Consider the following 17,187-nt stretch of genomic DNA (forward strand, 5'->3'; position numbering starts at 1 on the left):
GTATCGAGCTTGATGAAATATGTATTTTAAATTTAGGAGCTGTTTGAAGTGCAGTGGCAATGTTTCATTAGAACACTGAAACAGCCACATGTGACATTCGATTGCAGTAAAATAATGCAATGACATAATCATCTGCGATAATAATTTTCCAGGACATATCTTGTCCACCTGATTCTTCCAAATAACATCAAGTCGAGTTTTGAAGGTCCTTAAAGTCCAACTACTTGGTCGCTTATTCCAAGTGTCTATCGTTCTTTGTGTAAAGATAAACTTCCTAATGTTGGTGCGAAATTTACCCTTAACAAGTTCTCAAGGTGTCCCCGTGTTCTTGATGAACTCATTTTAAAGTCACCGTCTTGATCCACTGGACTAATTCTCTTCATAATGTTAAACACTTCAGTCAGGTCTCCTCTTAATCTCCTTTTCCTTAAACTGTAAAGGCTCAGTTCTTTTAATCTTTCTTCATAACTCATCCCCTGTAGCCCTGGAATCAGCCTGGTTGTTCTTCTCCGGACTTTCTCTGGAATGTTCCCCAACTGTTGATGCCCCACCTTTTCACACTGATTGGTCATTTGATTACTTTTAGTTTTGGTACGATTAAAGTGTGGTCTTGTATCCCAATGAAATACACACGGAGCTGCCACTAAGTGAAGTGCAATACATCCGCTTTTCTTTTAGTTAAGACACGCTATCTGTGAACATGAATTGAAATGCAATTGTGTTTTAAACTGACATGAATACTGCATACTGTGGTGAAAAGAAATCGATCATTTGGTTGATAAGTTTTTAATTATGACATGGTAAAACCAGGCCAAACCGAGGAGTCGTCATAAAGCGAAGTGCAATACGTCTGCTTTTCTGTTGGTTAAGACACGCTTTTTATAAATACAAATTAAAATGCAATTGCATTTTTAACTGACACGAATATTGCATGCCAGGGTGAACAAAAATCGATCATTTGGTTGACGTGTTTTAATTATGACACGGTAAAACCGGGCCAAACCGAAGAGCCATCGTGAAGCAAAGTGCAATACGTCTGCTTTTCTGTTAGTTAAGACACGTTATTTATAAACACAAATTAAATGTAATGTCAAGCTGAAGAAGGAGTCCTACAGGACCCTTTTGTCCTGTGGGACTCTGGAGGCAGCTGATAGGTACCGGCAGGCCAAGCGGAATGCGGCTTTGGTGGTTGCTGAGGCAAAAACTTGGGCGTGGGAGGAGTTTGGGGAGGCCATGGAGAACGACTTTCGGACGGCTTCGAGGAGATTCTGGTCCACCATCCGGCGTCTCAGGAAGGGGAAGCAATGCAGTGTCAACACTGTATATGGTGGTGATGGTACGCTGCTGACCTCGACTCGGGACGTTGTGGGTCGGTGGGGGGAGTACTTCGAAGACCTCCTCAATCCCATTAACATGCCTTCCAATGAGGAAGCAGAGCCTGGGGACTCAGAGGTGGGCTCCCCCATCTCTGGGACTGAGGTCACCGAGGTGGTCAAAAAACTCCTTGGTGGCAGGGCCCCGGGGGTGGATGAGATACGCCCGGAGTTCCTCAAGGCTCTGGATGTTGTAGGACTGTCTTGGCTGACACGCCTCTGCAACATCGCATGGACATCAGGGACAGTGCCTCTGGATTGGCAGACTGGGGTGATGGTCCCCCTCTTTAAGAAGGGGGATCGGAGGGTGTGTTCCAACTACAGAGGGATCACACTCCTCAGCCTCCCTGGAAAAGTCTATTTAGGGGTCCTGGAGAGGAGGGTCTGTCAGATAGTCGAGCCTCGGATTCAGGAGGAACAGTGAGGTTTTCGTCCTGGTCGCGGAACAGTGGACCAGCTCTATACCCTTAGCAGGGTCCTGGAGGGTGCATGGGAGTTTGCCCAACCAGTCTACATGTGTTTTGTGGACTTGGAAAAGGCATTCGACCGTTTCCCTCGGGGAATCCTGTGGGGGGTACTCCGAGAGTATGGGGTACCGGCCCCCCTGATAAGGGCTGTTCGGTCCTTGTACAATCGGTGCCAGAGCTTGGTCCGCATTGCCGGCAGTAAATCGAACCCGTTTCCAGTGAGAGTTGGACTCCGCCAGGGCTGCCCTTTGTCACCGATTCTGTTCATAACTTTTATGGACAGAATTTCTAGGCGCAGCCAGGGCGTTGAGGGGGTCCGGTTTGGTGGGCTCAGGATTGGGTCACTGCTTTTTGCAGATGATGTTGTCCTGTTTGCTTCATCAGGCTGTGATCTTCAGCTCTCTCTGGATCGGTTCGCAGCCGAGTGTGAAGCGGCTGGGATGAGAATCAGCACCTCCAAATCCGAGACCATGGTTCTCAGCCGGAAAAGGGTGGAGTGCCCTCTCAGGGTTGGTAGCGAGATCCTGCCCCAAGTGGAGGAGTTCAAGTATCTCGGGGTCTTGTTCACGAGTGAGGGAAGAATGGAGCGTGAGATCGACAGGCGGATCGGTGCGGCATCCGCAGTGATGCGGGCTCTGCATCGGTCTGTCGTGGTGAAAAAGGAGCTGAGCCGCAAGGCGAAGCTCTCAATTTACCAGTCGATCTATGTTCCTACCCTCACCTACGGTCATGAGCTATGGGTAGTGACCGAAAGAACGAGATCACGAATACAAGCGGCTGAAATGAGTTTCTTCCGCAGGGTGTCTGGGCTCTCCCTTAAAGATAGGGTGAGAAGCTCAGTCATCCGGGAGGGGCTCAGAGTAGAGCCACTGCTCCTCCGCATCGAGAGGAGTCAGATGAGGTGGCTCGGGCATCTGATCAGGATGCCTCCTGGACGCCTCCCTGGTGAGGTGTTCCGGGCACGTCTAACCGGGAGGAGGCCCCGGGAAAGACCCAGGACACGCTGGAGGGACTATGTCTCTCGACTGGCCTGGGAACGCCTTGGGATTCTCCAGGAAGAGCTAGAAGAAGTGGCGGGGGAGAGGGAAGTCTGGGCATCTCTGCTCAAGCTGCTGCCCCCGCGACCCGACCTCAGATAAGCGGGAGACAATGGATGGATGGATTGTATTTTAAACTAACACAAATATTGCATGCCAGGGTGAAAATAAATCGATCATTTGGTTGACATGTTTTTAATTATGACACAGTAAAACCGGGCCAAACCGAAGAGCCATCGTGAAGCGAAATGCAATACGTCTGCTTTTCTGTTAGTTACCACATGCTATCTGTGAACATGATGCCTTTTAAACTGACCCGAAAGTTGTGTGCTGTGGAGAAAAGAAATCGATCATTTGGTTGACATGTTTTTAATTATGACACGGTAAAACCGGGCCAACATCAAATGTTTCACTTGCATACTGTATGTATTGCATTTCAACACGGTTAACGCCTTGGATTGCATTTCATTTTGGCACGAATAATCTTCAATAGCAAGAAGACCAAAACTGCACACAGGACTCCAGATGAGGCCTCACCAGTACATTATAAATTTTCAGCATAACCTCCTTAGACTTGTACTCCACACATCAGGGCGCTATAATCGCTCAATCATTTATTTCCAGTACCAAAATTAGCAAACTGCTGGTGCTGTTTTAAAAGTTTGGTTGTTCGGTACTGACCCTGCAACGCTAAAAAAGAAAACTGTACACATTGAGTTCTAAAACCCCCAGATCGATGTACAGATTGTGTAAATCTATCCAGAAAATCCCATAAAGTAACGGTACTGATCATAACACGGTGCTATAGAAGAAGTCTGACACCCCGGTGGCCAGTCGGGGTTTTAAACTACAAGGGTCTCTCTTATGCAGTTGCAGGCTCTCTCTCACCCTCCGCTATGCCTGCCCATTTAGTTTCTCTGGCCCCCCATCCCCGTCACAACTGCCTATCCTCTCAGAGACACCAGCAGCATCATGTGAAAGCTGAGCAGTGCTTCACCGCTGACATTTGGGTGGCTGTCTAGGAGCGAGTGTTAGAAGTATACGGAGTGTAGGGAGAGTTAGTCGTCTGAACACGATTTCTAAAAATTATACAGTGTACGCCCGGCAATAGAAGTATCTAGATGGCACACTAGGACAGATTAGCTATTAGCTTAATAAATAAGCTTAACGGAGCAGACACTCTCATTCAGTCGGTCAAATATGCTAAATACGCACAGTAGTGCTAACGTATTTCTGGTGAAATCTCAGCCATATCGGTCCATTCGGTTGTCCATACTGCAGTTGTGAATTTTGTTTAGTGGCAACAGTGTCCGAGAAAAAGAAGCTTAGCTTTCAGTGCACAGATAGCTCGACAGCTGAACGTTGTTGTGTACCTTTATGTCGAGCTTCCAGTAAGAACAACAAGGTACTTCCAGTAGTTTTCATAACATTTTCCCTCCGATGTGGAAACCCGATCTAAATGGCTCGTCGCTATCCGCAGGGAGAGCTTTATGGTTAGTCCCCCATACCTGAGTTTGTAGCTGGCATTTTAAAAAAAGGGGATTTTCGCGAGCCTGTTGAAGAAGGGAGCGTTTCATGTGTTGTTTGAGTGGAACGATGTCTCCGTTCCATGTTCAAGACCGGGGGTTTTGGGAGAGGAGAAAGCAACCAATTGAGGATAACACTCCGGGTGAAGAGGAGAATGATAAAATTCTTGAGGACTATGACTACGCTTTGGGAACTGGATGCAGCAGTTGCCGACCTAGCACTTGATGAAAGAGAGGAGATCCTCCAGCTGAGGAAACAAACGGAGACCCTTACAATTCTATTAGATGGTTGTTCTATCAGACGGTTGTGGTGAGTGCCCTGTTCTACGCGGTGGTGTGCTGGGGAGGCAGCATTAAGAAGAAGGATGCCTCACGCCTGGATAAACTGGTGACGAAGGCAGGCTCTATTGTAGGCACGGAGCTGGACAGTTTGACATCTGTGGTGGAGCAACGGGCGCTGAGCAGACTCCTGTCAATCATGGAGAATCCACTGCATCCACCGAACAGGATCATCTCCAGACAGAGGAGCAGCTTCAGTGACAGATTGCTGTCACCGTCCTGCTCCACTGACAGACTGAGGAGATCGTTCCTCCACCACACTCTGCGACTCTTCAATTCCACCCGGGGGGGGGGGGGGCGGGGGTGTTTAAACATTAATATTATCATTAATATTATACATAGTTACTGTCTGTTATACCTGCATTGTTATCACACTTTAATTTAATATTGTTATTTATCAATATGCTGCTGCTGGAGTATGGGAATCTATCTATCTATCTATCTATCTATCTATCTATCTATCTATCTATCTATCTATCTATCTATCTATCTATCTATCTATCTATCTATCTATCTATCTATCTATCTATCTATCTATCTATCTACGAAGCAGCAGTTTGGCTTTCGCCGTTTTGCTGGTTCAGACAGAGACATTCTCTTTTTTACATGGCAACATGTCCAGCAGACTCATGTGATTATGTATTAAGCTCACATACTGTACATATTTAACTGTCCCTATATAAACTTAATGATTAATTATCGAAATTCTGTTTTTTTTGTTAAAGAAGCCTAATGTAACCTCACATATAAGTTCATAGCAGACACAAGTTTTTAATACGTCTGGATCTTACCTTCGAAATTCTTCCTCGTGAAGCCTGAAAACCATGAGGACCGACTGAGATCGTTGGCGTCGTTTACCTTAAGTCTGGGTGCGTCTTGAAGGGATCAGGTGAAAAATCGTCACAGATCGTCCGTTATGATATCAGCGCCGGAAGTGAAGCAGCCGGCTGACGTGGAATCCGGAAAGGAGCATGCTTATGGCCTATACAGTTTTGTTTGTGTCTGCTCGTTTGTCAAATTTCGTACGCGCTTACGTGTGTTCAACCACCATCCCCGACTCTTGAATGTGAAACACCAAAAACTGAATCCCAACAAAGAAAAATAAAGAACACAAATTAACCAAGAACTGTATTAGGGTTTATTTTACAATTGAGGGAAAAAAAAAACAATTGGGAGTAGCTTTCCGAGCTAAATCTTTTTTTTTTTTTTTTTGTTTTTTAACATTAATTATGATAAAACATCAATGTATAATTCATTGTGCATTGTTTGCTTTGACGTTCTTTCACATAATTACATGCATCCAAACTGACGCACGTAGAGTTAAAATTATCTTTGTAAACCAAGCTGCAGGAACTAAATTTTATTCCAAAACATGTGACTCTACAGTATATACAGAGAATTTTGCCCATTTTTTTTTTTTAATATATAAAATGACAATATAAAAGTTAAATAATGCATACAGCCTTAAAGTACAAATAAAGTCGAACTGTTCCAAATGGAAAGAGATGTCAAATGTACTTTTACACATTGTTGCCAATCATTTACACGTTAAGTAACAGTTTGCCTAATGGGTTGAAATCATTAAAGCGGCACACTATAGAAAGATTAACTTGTACCAAAGCTTATATTTGTAAATCACTAGAAACAGTGATATTTTACAGTGAAAGAAAAAACAAAATGGCATCTTGAGCAATTGAAAAACTTGCATACTATTTTCACATTCGCCAGCCCCGGCGCTTTGTTTCCGAGAGGGGATATGTTTTTTCAATTCCTGACCGTCAACCTACAAAGGCGACCCGTAATCCCTTCAAGCTTTCAGAAATTGGGATGAAGCCTTAGTGTGTTCTTTCTCTTATTTCTTTTTTTGGTGTCCTCTGAAGAATTTGAAAATTACAAAAAAAAAAAAAGTAATGATTGAATCGATTTAATATCAAAGGGAAAAAAAAAAAAAAAAAACGATATTTTTTTTTTTCTCGTAATATGTCATTTTCGTTGGGCCAAATTGAAAATGGATCAATTCCTAGCGCAATCAATCGTACATTTCCACGGTCTGGTTTGCGGTCACCACTGTAGGTTCGAGAGAAACAGTAGTATTAGGCATGAACAAAAATGTCAAATCAAAAAAAATAAAATAAAAAAATCAAGAAAAAAAACAAAAAACACAAGGAATAATCCTTGATTCACAAAAAAAAAATTGACATGCACAGGTCAGACAAATAGCATATAAATACATTAGAAAATTAAGTGTAAGAAAAAATATGGTCCAGTTAGGCAGTTTTACAACACAAGTAAGACTGATTTCAAAGGCTCAGTTCAGGCCTAGTGCAGTACTGTGATTAAAATTAGTGCAATGATTCTATGGTCGAGGACACAGCTGCTCACCTGGACTTTTACGACTTCTCTAGTTTTTCTAGTTCATTCACATATACCAGATGGTCCTCTGGTGACTTGCCATGTGTTTTACTAAGGTGCAGTTTCACTGCATGTTTGCTAGCAAAAGTCCTGTTGCACAGTTTACACTGGAATAGGGAGCCTGAGTCCTCCTCGACGAACCCCAGAGACCCAAAAGTCTTGTCCGTGATGACCTTGGCGACAGTCTGCTGCTCCCGGATATGCTCTAGGGACAGTTTGGAGAGGTCCTTGAGACTGAAGCCTAGGTGAGACTCCAAGTGGTTTATGTACGTGGAAGGAGTCCTGAACTGAGAGGCACAATCATTGCAGAGGAAGACGGGTTGACCTGAATCAATATTCTTTAGGAACTTGGTTCCACCTGTCCTCCTCAACTGGTACTTAACGTTGGCTAGCCAATGGCTAATAGTGGTCATGGAGAGACCCGTAAACTTGCAAATGTGGACACGCTCCTGAGGGCCCAAGTCAGTCATTACGTATTTGCCTTCCGGCGTCTCCTTCAGACTCGAGACAAACTGGGCCTGAAGAATCAGAAGATGCTGCGGGTTCCAGTTGGACTGTCTCCCCTTCCGCTTCTGAACGGGAGAAAGCTCTTCCAAAGCGTCCTCAAAGGTGCTCCCGTCGGCATCGGACTTTTCGGAGATCGACGATGGTGTGGATGACTTGGGGGTCAAGCGCCCGGTCAGGTTCTTCACCATATCCGATATGTCCATCAGTGCATTTTCCCTCAGTGGGGAAGAAATTGATTCAGACACACTGGAGATGATGGGTCGACTGCTGCTGCCGTTCGAATTGCTGCCGTTATTCTTGGCCTTGGTCAAGTCAATGGGCTGGTCATTGCTTTCGTAATAGTACCTGTTGATGGATTCCGTTTGCTTAACCTGAGTTGGAGGGTACATGGGTTTCTCTAACATGCTGTTGCTAATTTTGTACAACATTGCCAAGGGGTCCAAACTGGGACTGACGGGCTTTGAAGCTTTGCCTAGATGGGTGTTCATAATCGATTGCAATGCGCTTAAGGGGTTAACAAAAGGCTGCTCTGGTGAATGGTCTGTAATGATTCCCAAACTGTTGCAACCATTACTGATGGGTGACTTGAGGGACTCTGTGCCATTTTTCACGTGATTATCTAACGAACCCTCTTTATGCACCTTGGAAGGCTCAGCTTCCGAAACACTACTCTTCTTCAGTTGCCTGCTGCTTAGATCATCCGGTTTAAGCATGTCCTTATTTTCCTTAGAGGTGGGAGACACCGGTTTGCTCAGGATGGGTTTGCATTTCTCGATCGCTTTCTCCACCTTATTTGCTGAAATTTTACCCGTGACCTTCTCCACAAGTTCCTCCATGGCGGAGACGTTGCTCTTGTGGAGCGGAGGAGACTGGCTACCAGGAGAATGAATCACCGCCGCGAGTTCAGTCGACAACGTTTTCATGCTGCTGCTGAAAGAAGGTTGCACGTGAATGCTCTGAACAGTCGGCTGAACAGGTTTGACGGAACCTTGGAGCTGATAGGCTGCGTGTATGCTGGGATATCCCCCCCAGGTTGGGGCACCGTTTTGGGCTTTGCTAATTGCACTGGAAACGGTGTTTTCAAGAGACTTCAGAATGTCCATGCCACCTTTTGGACTGTCGTCTAAATCTTCCTCACGGAGGTACTTGTAAGGGGTAGTTGGCTCAAATTTTTCCCCGGGCTCTTCTTTTTCCTCTTTGATTTTTTTCTCAGGCTCCTTGAGCTCCATCTGTTCATCCTCGAAATCCTTTTTCTCCTCTGAGCCGGACGAATGAGCTGGCGACTCTGGCTGCGACTTGATGTTGGGTAATGGTAGCCGCGTTGTAGTTGGAGGCAAAGGGATGGACTGGATTTTTTCTTCCACCACCGGGTCAAAGACAAGTTGCTTCCCCTTTTTAGAAGCAGAGTTGGTAACCTTTAGAAAATGTCCGGTTACCATCATGTGAGCCGTAAGTTGTTGCAAGGTATCGTGGGAGCTACCGCATTCCATGCACTTTAGTATCTGGGCTTTACGAGCCTCAAACTGCCAGGTGTAACTGGCACCATTCTGATAGCCATACCGGTTGTTTGGGGTCACGTAAGGGTTGGCGGCTTTTTGCTCTTTTGACAGGTCCCCCACGGACACACCTGCTGTGCTGCCGGTGGACTCGGGGGAACACGGGGAGACCGAGTCCTGAAGTGCTCGCTTTTTGGTAGAGGGGACCAGTTTGGAGGTGAGAGCTGGCACTGGTTCCTTAAGAGGCACTTTCTGGTAATGTTTAGTTTTGATCATGTGGACGCTCAGGTCTTGCAGTGACTCAAAGGAGTGCCCACAGTACATGCACTTCAGAACTTTCTGCGCATCCTCCTTCCCTTCCATCTCCATTAAGGAGCGCTTCCTGGGCTTTGACCATTTCTTGCTACTGTCCGTCTCCTTGTCTTCATTGTCGTCCCGGTAGTGACCAGTCTCATTCATATGCACTGTCAGGCCCACTAGAGTATCATAGGCAGCACTGCAGTCTTTGCATCGAAATTTACTGGCGCCCGTGAAGACCGAACCATACAGTCTGTTGTGCTGTCGGTAAAGCTGCACTGTACTGAACAGGCTGGGCTCCGGCAAGATATTGTAAGGGGCCTGTTGTAAGGTTTTAGCCAGGGCAGCCTGGTGCCAGTCGTAGGCTAGGCCTCCCCCATTGCTGGACGTGTGACTCCCACTGTGGCTGTTTCCATTGCTACTGGTGCTGGCACTCGGTGGCTTGGATTTCATTATATCCTTGGTAATGCTCGCCCAAGAGGAATCAGAGATCAAGTTTGCATAGATGGCTTTCATCTTAGATAAACTGTCATGTAGCAAAGCCCCATTGTCTATGGTGGCGCCTTCCTCTTTCTCATGGCCATCTTTCGAGGAAGTGCTCCTGAAGTCGGTCAGCCTGTCACTAGTATCACTGAGGGGTGATCCATAGCCTGCATCCTGATTGGTGGCTGTGCTCAGAGGGGAGTTCTGGTAGCTGGGGATATCTTTACTGTCCTCCTCCTCGTTGCACACAAACTCACTGTCCTGAATATCTAGAGACAGTCCGTCATCCTGGAGGTTTTCTTCATCAATTTCGGCTGCCTTCAGCTCCTCCTCAGGCACATATGCTGAAAGACAGAAAAGAAAAGAGCCAACATTGAGTATTCAGTGCATGAAGGAGGTCATTGGTCAAAACCTAAAATTCTGACAAAGTAAAGCACAGGCCTGATCCTGGGTGGCGGATGGCAACCAACTTCTTTTCTGGCATCATGAACCTGGCGTCTCATGCATGCAGGGTCAGTAAGATCTACTGTACATCTGAGTGAGAGAACTACCAACCGTGAGCATCTGATGTTCTGCAATGCATTGGCTGTGATGACTAAATATAATTACCATATATACTCGCGGATACGTTCCCCCGCAGATAGGTCGGAACTTGATTTTACTGAATAATTTCTGGTATTTTATAATGTCGTTCGTATAAGTCGAATGTGGAAAACTCACGCTATTGGTCCAAGAGATTATGACATGCTAACGCCCACCTGAGAGAGGAACCACAGAGCACACGGCCTTTTTTTCTATGTATTGTGCCTACATGACCACACAGTAATACCCGAACTATTCTGAAGTGACGTTTGCACTATTTAGTGTTTTTTGTATCTCACACCCTCATACACCTTTATCGTAAGAGCATCTCTTATCTACGATGGAGAGTTCGATCAGAAGAAAATATGAAACTGGTTTCAAATTAAACATTGTTGAAGTGGTGAAAGAAATTGGTAACTGCACCGCTGCAACAAAATTCGATTTGTCTGAGAAACTGATGCAAGATTGGAGGAGGGAAGAAGAAGTAAAAAAAAAATAAATAAAAAATGAAGTGTTGCATTTTTGAATGGGCGTATAAGTCGGAGTTTGATTTTTATGATCGATTTTTCATGTTTCAAAACCCGACTTATACGTGAGTATATACTGTAGCTTTGGCTCTCTCAATTCTTTCTGAAAATATCCAACAGGCTGAATGGCAGATCGCACATTTAGGCCAAGATGGTGGGACATATGAATCAAAATACAATTTTTAAAAAAATATTTCAATAAGAAATATGGGGTAACATTACACCTTTGTTTTTAGGCATTGCCAAATGCAAATTAAAAATGAAAACTGGTTAACCAATTAGTGCCTCTGTAATTGTGTAATAATTTTTCATCAAAGAAAGGCACTGGAGTCCGAGCCTGTAACAGTAGGTGAGGGGTAGGGTTGTACAGTACACTGGTACAGGAAAGGTACCGACAAAAAAAAAAATAAATAAAATTTGAAAAGGTACGGTGGCTACCAGTATTTCGGGACTTTCAGTAAACGTCAGCTTTTCCAGTAAACTTATCAACACTCGTTACTTGAGTTGTTGCAAAACGTCACTTCACAAAAACGCTTTGATGCGACTGTAACTTCACAGTGACACAATGTGTAGTTCATGGAGGAATATTGATTCAATGTGAACGGGACTTCATGGTGTAGCTATCCCTTTAATTGCTTACACGGTCAAGGTGAACTTAATGCTGTCTGTATATACAGGGGTGGGCAAAAGTAGGTTGATAGCTGTGAGTATGTGAAACACAGAGTTTGTTTCTTGTATTATTTTTCATTTATTAATTATTCTATTATTTTTTTGTATTATTTGTCTTCTTCTTCTTATTATTATTATTAAAGTGTGCTTGAGTGTAGCAAGTAGACAACAAGAATGTTTAAATAATGAAGGCCAGCAATTTGAGCACTTATTAAATTGTCCCTAAGTGAACTGTGCCATTGTGACATTCTTATGAGTGAAAACGTTATTGAGTTAATAAAGCTATGATAATAATCATAACCTGTATGTCTTTTTCCATATGAACAACTGCAAACCTACTTTTGCCCTCTCCTGCATATAAGTATATAAATATATATACACAAACAAACACACAATATATACTAAAACACCAAGGTGTATGTGTGTCCTGTCCCTTAGAGCAATATGATTGGTCAGTTTGGCTTTGGTGTGATTGGTCAGTTTGGCTTCAGTGATGCAATCCAAAGAGGAAGTGCAAGTGCCTGTCTGTCTGTGATGGGGTTGGGGCGGTTGTACGCGCCCGTGCATCGCAATATATATATGTTGTATATAAACATACTGGCCATGGTACCTGTCGAAGATAGTTAATAGAATAATGTAAAAATATTTGCTGTCTCGTCCTACAAGTACCTTCAGCACCTTTCCTCTGTGTTCACGTGTATGTGAATGTCTCTTCACCAAAGCTCCCTCTCTCGAGCGTGTCCCCGTATAACCTGCTTCAGAGACTTTGTTGTTATTTTTTAGGCACCTTCCTTGTCCCCTGTCTAATTTTACACTTGCAGTTTTTGAAGGCCACTCTCTCAGGAGGCGCCTTTACTCCTCCTTATGCATTTCACACTCGCACTTCCTCTTTCGTTGTGTCGCCAAAGCCAAATGGACCACTCATACCAAAGCCAAACTGACCAATCAGATTGCTCAAAGGGTCTGGACTCCTTATATAGTGTGTGCATATACGAGGGCAATCCCAAAAGTAAGGTCTCCAAAGCGGTGGGGATGTAGAGAAACTGTTCGTACGGCTGTTGGCCACACTGTTGTGATTGGTGCTTCCTCCACTCCCAAACAAGCATGCGCGGCTTCGCTGGGATGTTCAATCTTGGCTTGGCAGCCCTTGAAAATGGAGCTCCCATTGAACGCTACCGCCAAGTGCGAAGTTCGCGCAGGAGACCGTCAATTTCCGACGAGACAGTCGCGAAGGTTGAGGAAAACGTGCGTAAAGATCGGCGGTTGGAACTTCATCACCCACCCACCCACCCTATAGTCCGGACTTGGCACCCAGTGACTACCACCTGTACCCTTAGTTGAAAGAACATTTGTCCGGAAGGCGATTCTGCTCCGACGAAGAGGTGAAAGATGAGGTTCAACGCTTCCTGAAGGACATGGCGGTGAGCTGGTATGACATGGGCATTCTAAAACTACCACAGCGTCTACAAAAATGCATCGACCGAAATGGCGATTATGTAGAAAAATAAATAAGTCTTTAACCTTTAAAATGATGTAAACATTATAGAAAATAAACGGTTGTTTGTATTTCTAAAAAAATAGGAGACCTTACTTTTGGGATTGCCCTCGTATATAACTGACTGATTATTATATATATTGCCGTGAATGTAATTACCCCGATCTACATGCTGTCAAATAAACGAACCACACGCCGTGGCGCAACGTTAGGGGCATCGCCTCTGGCGCTGACGTCCGAGGTTCGATTCCCGAGAGGGAGTGCAGTGGAGTTTGTACGCCTGATGAGCCCAGAATGAGGGCGAAACACGTGTCGCGTACTCTTTGCATTTATTTGACAATAAACTATTTCAACCATTCTATGATCTGCTCCTCACAAACTGAGGGCACCGTGGCGGATGTTAGCAGATTGCTGGCCAACCACAAGCGTTACCTGGTAGGTAACCACCCATACAATCAGATTGTGACACAGACTACGAATGCCGTGAATATTATATATATATATATATATATATATATATATATATATATATATATATATATATATATATATAATCAGTCATTAGCTATAAGCCATAATCAACAAAATGAAAAGAGATAAACACTTGAAACATATCACTCTGTGTGTAATGAATCTATATAATATATGAGTTCCACTTTTTCAATTGAATTACTGAAATAAATTAACTTTTTGACGATATTCTAATTTTTTGAGATGCACCTGTGTGTGTATGTGTATATATATATATATATATATATATATCTGCGGTGGGTTGGCACCCTGCCCGGGATTGGTTCCTGCCTTGTGCCCTGTGTTGGCTCCAGCAGACCCCCGTGACCCTGTGTTCGGATTCAGCGGGTTGGAAAATGGATGGATGGATATATATATATATATATTTGATAAATAATAAAAAGAAATAAAAAAATTAAAAATTATAAATTAAAATTTTTAACCAAGAAGCTAAATCAAGATGAAAGGAATATCAGATAAAAGAATGTAAATGAATGATAACCTTCAAGAGCTCGTCTTTATTGTGTAGATACATAGCAAATGTTATTAGAAGCAACAAACCAATGCAAGAAATATTTATAGCATATTCATGGAACCCCGGTATGAAATATTACAAAAATATTTGAGTAGTACTCCACTGACATCAAATGATTATATCAAATGCCATTAATAAGAAGTCAGTGAAATATTACACATTAAACAGGTAATAAAAATAGTCGCCAGGCTTCCCTTATTTTAAAGCTTCACTTTTTTTCTGGTAAACTGTTTTCTTCCCTTACAATATTTCTAAAATCACTGCATATCCTTACCTCAAAAGCATTTATGTGACACAAGTAGATGATAGTTTGTGTAAAAAATGGTTAAACGATTACATCTATTATAAATTAGCTTGCACGTAATTCTCATCCAAAATTCATGCTAAGTGGGACTTTCGACAGCTCATTCCGGGCCCCTAATTGTTAGGACCGCACAGTCTTGCAATTATTCATCATTTGCAAAGAGCTAGCTTCAGTCATGCCGCTCTCAACATTTATATTTTAAATAATAAAAATATACATATATTGCCTGCCTGGTCATCAATGAAGTTGTTTCTTATTTCCAAAGGGATGCCTTCCACCACCATCAAGTATTGAAATATTAATAATAAGAATGTCGGTGTTCTTAATTGCTTCAGGATGGCCTGCTCACAGAACGTCACACTGAGCCCCACACTCATTAGGACTGATAGATGTCTTTCAAATGAGTGCTTCAAACCATAAGAGCTTACTGGTCAGTGCAGACATTTGAAAGGAATCTGATCAAACTTGTATTTGAAGGATCCATTACTGATGAATGCGGAAGTATCTGACATTAAACTTTACAAAGCCTATATTGTCGTACAAGGTCACTGTAATCTTTTAACCAAGAGTATTTCTTTAAAACATTACAAAAACTACAGCCACAGACTTTTTGTTTTTCTTTTCTTAACAGAAACTACCATTTTTCCCAAGAAGATCTGATGGCTGAGGAAATTTAAATGAAATACAGAACTTACATTTTCCTTGCAAAAAAGTCCTAAACAGTTCCCTAGGACAAACATTTTATATGTTGTGTGTCAAAAGCAAGCAACAAGAAGCAGTAGGCAGTGTAAATATGTACATCTGTGGTAGGAAAGAAAGGGGTACGAACCCCTTAGATGTCAAATAAGGACACATAATACAACCCCAATTCATATTCTCACTGGACACTAATGCTACATTTTCTTTTAAGTACAGTGTTTTTAAATGAAAATGATCTTTATGCACAGTGTTTTAATATTATACTTTACTAAAGTATCTTTAACCACATTTAAATCATTAAAAACGTATACGGCAAATTTGCGCATATCAACAGAAAACGCCTTGTAGGGATGGTAATGGCTACAGTAGCAGCTGGTAAATTATTTGCCTTTTGCGCACATATACAACATTCAAACTGTACAGAACACAATTTAGATGCATACAGATAAGCAGTGCAACAACAGCTATGGAAAGCAACTTCTCTGCATCCGCTGTGTTGGAATATGGTGATCTTCTGTGAAAGGTGACCAATCAGGGAATCAGACGTTATAATGAGCAGCATCCAATCAGGGAATGACTACATGAGAGCGAGATTAAAGGCAGCGTTTTCAAAACTCTGCGTTTTCACCCATCCACGTTGCAATGCTGAGTCAGCATTTTTAGTAGAATACAGCTCTGGAGACCTCTCTATTTTCGGAGGTTAGAAACACCACGAATAGAATGGATGAAAGGTGAAAACACAGAGTAACGTACGCGTTTTTAAATAAAAGCATAGCAGGGTGGATGTAGCCTAATTTGGACTGTTTCTGTTAATGTTATGGTGAACCTGGAACACAAAGGATTCCCTTTAGATGGAGGCAAAGCTTACCAGAAACAAAAAGAAAGCTACAGTGGCCAACATTGCTAATCTAGTATGCTGTTAGCTTGTTCCTCACTAGCTCTCTTTAGTCAGATAAAATGGTGCAAATGTCAGACTAGAAGAGACCTCAACAGTAGTTGTTGATAATCAATTTGTTGATGCTGTCCACAAATCAATAAATTACGTATCAGCAAAGTTTGCGTATTGTCAGTTGTCAGTGAAGCAAGTGAACGGTCGATTATTTCATCCTGTCTCCGCCACCATTTTGTCTGTTTACGACTGTCGTAATTTTGGTTGTCTGGTCATTAGGATGGCTCGCGTGTTGTTAGGGGTGTGTTCTCAGAGGATGTGAACCACTGGTAATGAAGAAACGGGTTAAAAGGTCACCATTTATGGAACTTCCTCAACCAAGATTGTGGATTACAAAAGCCTTTGTGATGATGTCTCTCAAATATCCTCAGATCTGGTAATGATGCAACAGGTTAACAAGTCACCATTTATGACACTTCCTCATTCGATTTGCCTTTGTGATGATTGGTCTCTTGCTTATCCCCAGAGGTCATGAACCACTGATCATGATGTAATGGGTTAAAAATTCACCATTTATGGCACTTACTCATCTGAATTTACAGATTCCAAACCCCTTTGTGATGATCAATCTCTTGTTTTTAAAAAACAATCCTTGTATCTACAAATGATTTTAGGTTTTGACTCGTGCTTGCATCTTTGAACCTCCATTGTGGGTTCGGTAGCTGTGCGATAGATCTTTCCATTTCGACCCATTTCTTGTTTTGACTATGCCTTTGCTCCGAGGTTCATCGCTAAAACGTCCCTTGCTAGTACTCTAGCTTAATACTGCTAAGATAATCAGCAACTTCAAAATGCACACAGGATGACTGGCATTCTGTGCTAATGTTGCTAGTACAGTCATTACGTCTTTCCCCTGTTTGAAAATCAATGAATGATGCAACAAGGAAACATAACAAACTCATTTTCATCCTTGCTCAGGTTTGGCTCCTACTTTGTCCCTGATGTCACAGGCATAGCTACTGACTCCTAACAGCCATGAA

At 42.9% G+C, this 17,187-nt stretch overlaps 1 protein-coding gene across 2 annotated transcripts in view; it reads right to left on the bottom strand.

Annotated features, from left to right (window-relative positions):
* Nucleotides 1-5,857: 5,857 nt before the first annotated feature.
* The window catches only part of tshz1 (teashirt zinc finger homeobox 1), a 135,036-nt gene continuing 123,706 nt past the window's right edge, over nt 5,858-17,187 (bottom strand). For both annotated transcript variants that reach the window (XM_051935706.1, XM_051935705.1), the window contains exon 3: nt 5,858-10,281. In XM_051935706.1, the coding sequence (XP_051791666.1) occupies nt 7,133-10,281 (3,149 nt within the window). In that variant the 3' untranslated portion in view covers nt 5,858-7,132. The remainder of the gene's footprint in view (nt 10,282-17,187) is intronic.

This window comes from Erpetoichthys calabaricus, chromosome 13 (assembly GCF_900747795.2).
Source record: "Erpetoichthys calabaricus chromosome 13, fErpCal1.3, whole genome shotgun sequence".
Lineage (NCBI taxonomy): Eukaryota > Metazoa > Chordata > Cladistia > Polypteriformes > Polypteridae > Erpetoichthys > Erpetoichthys calabaricus.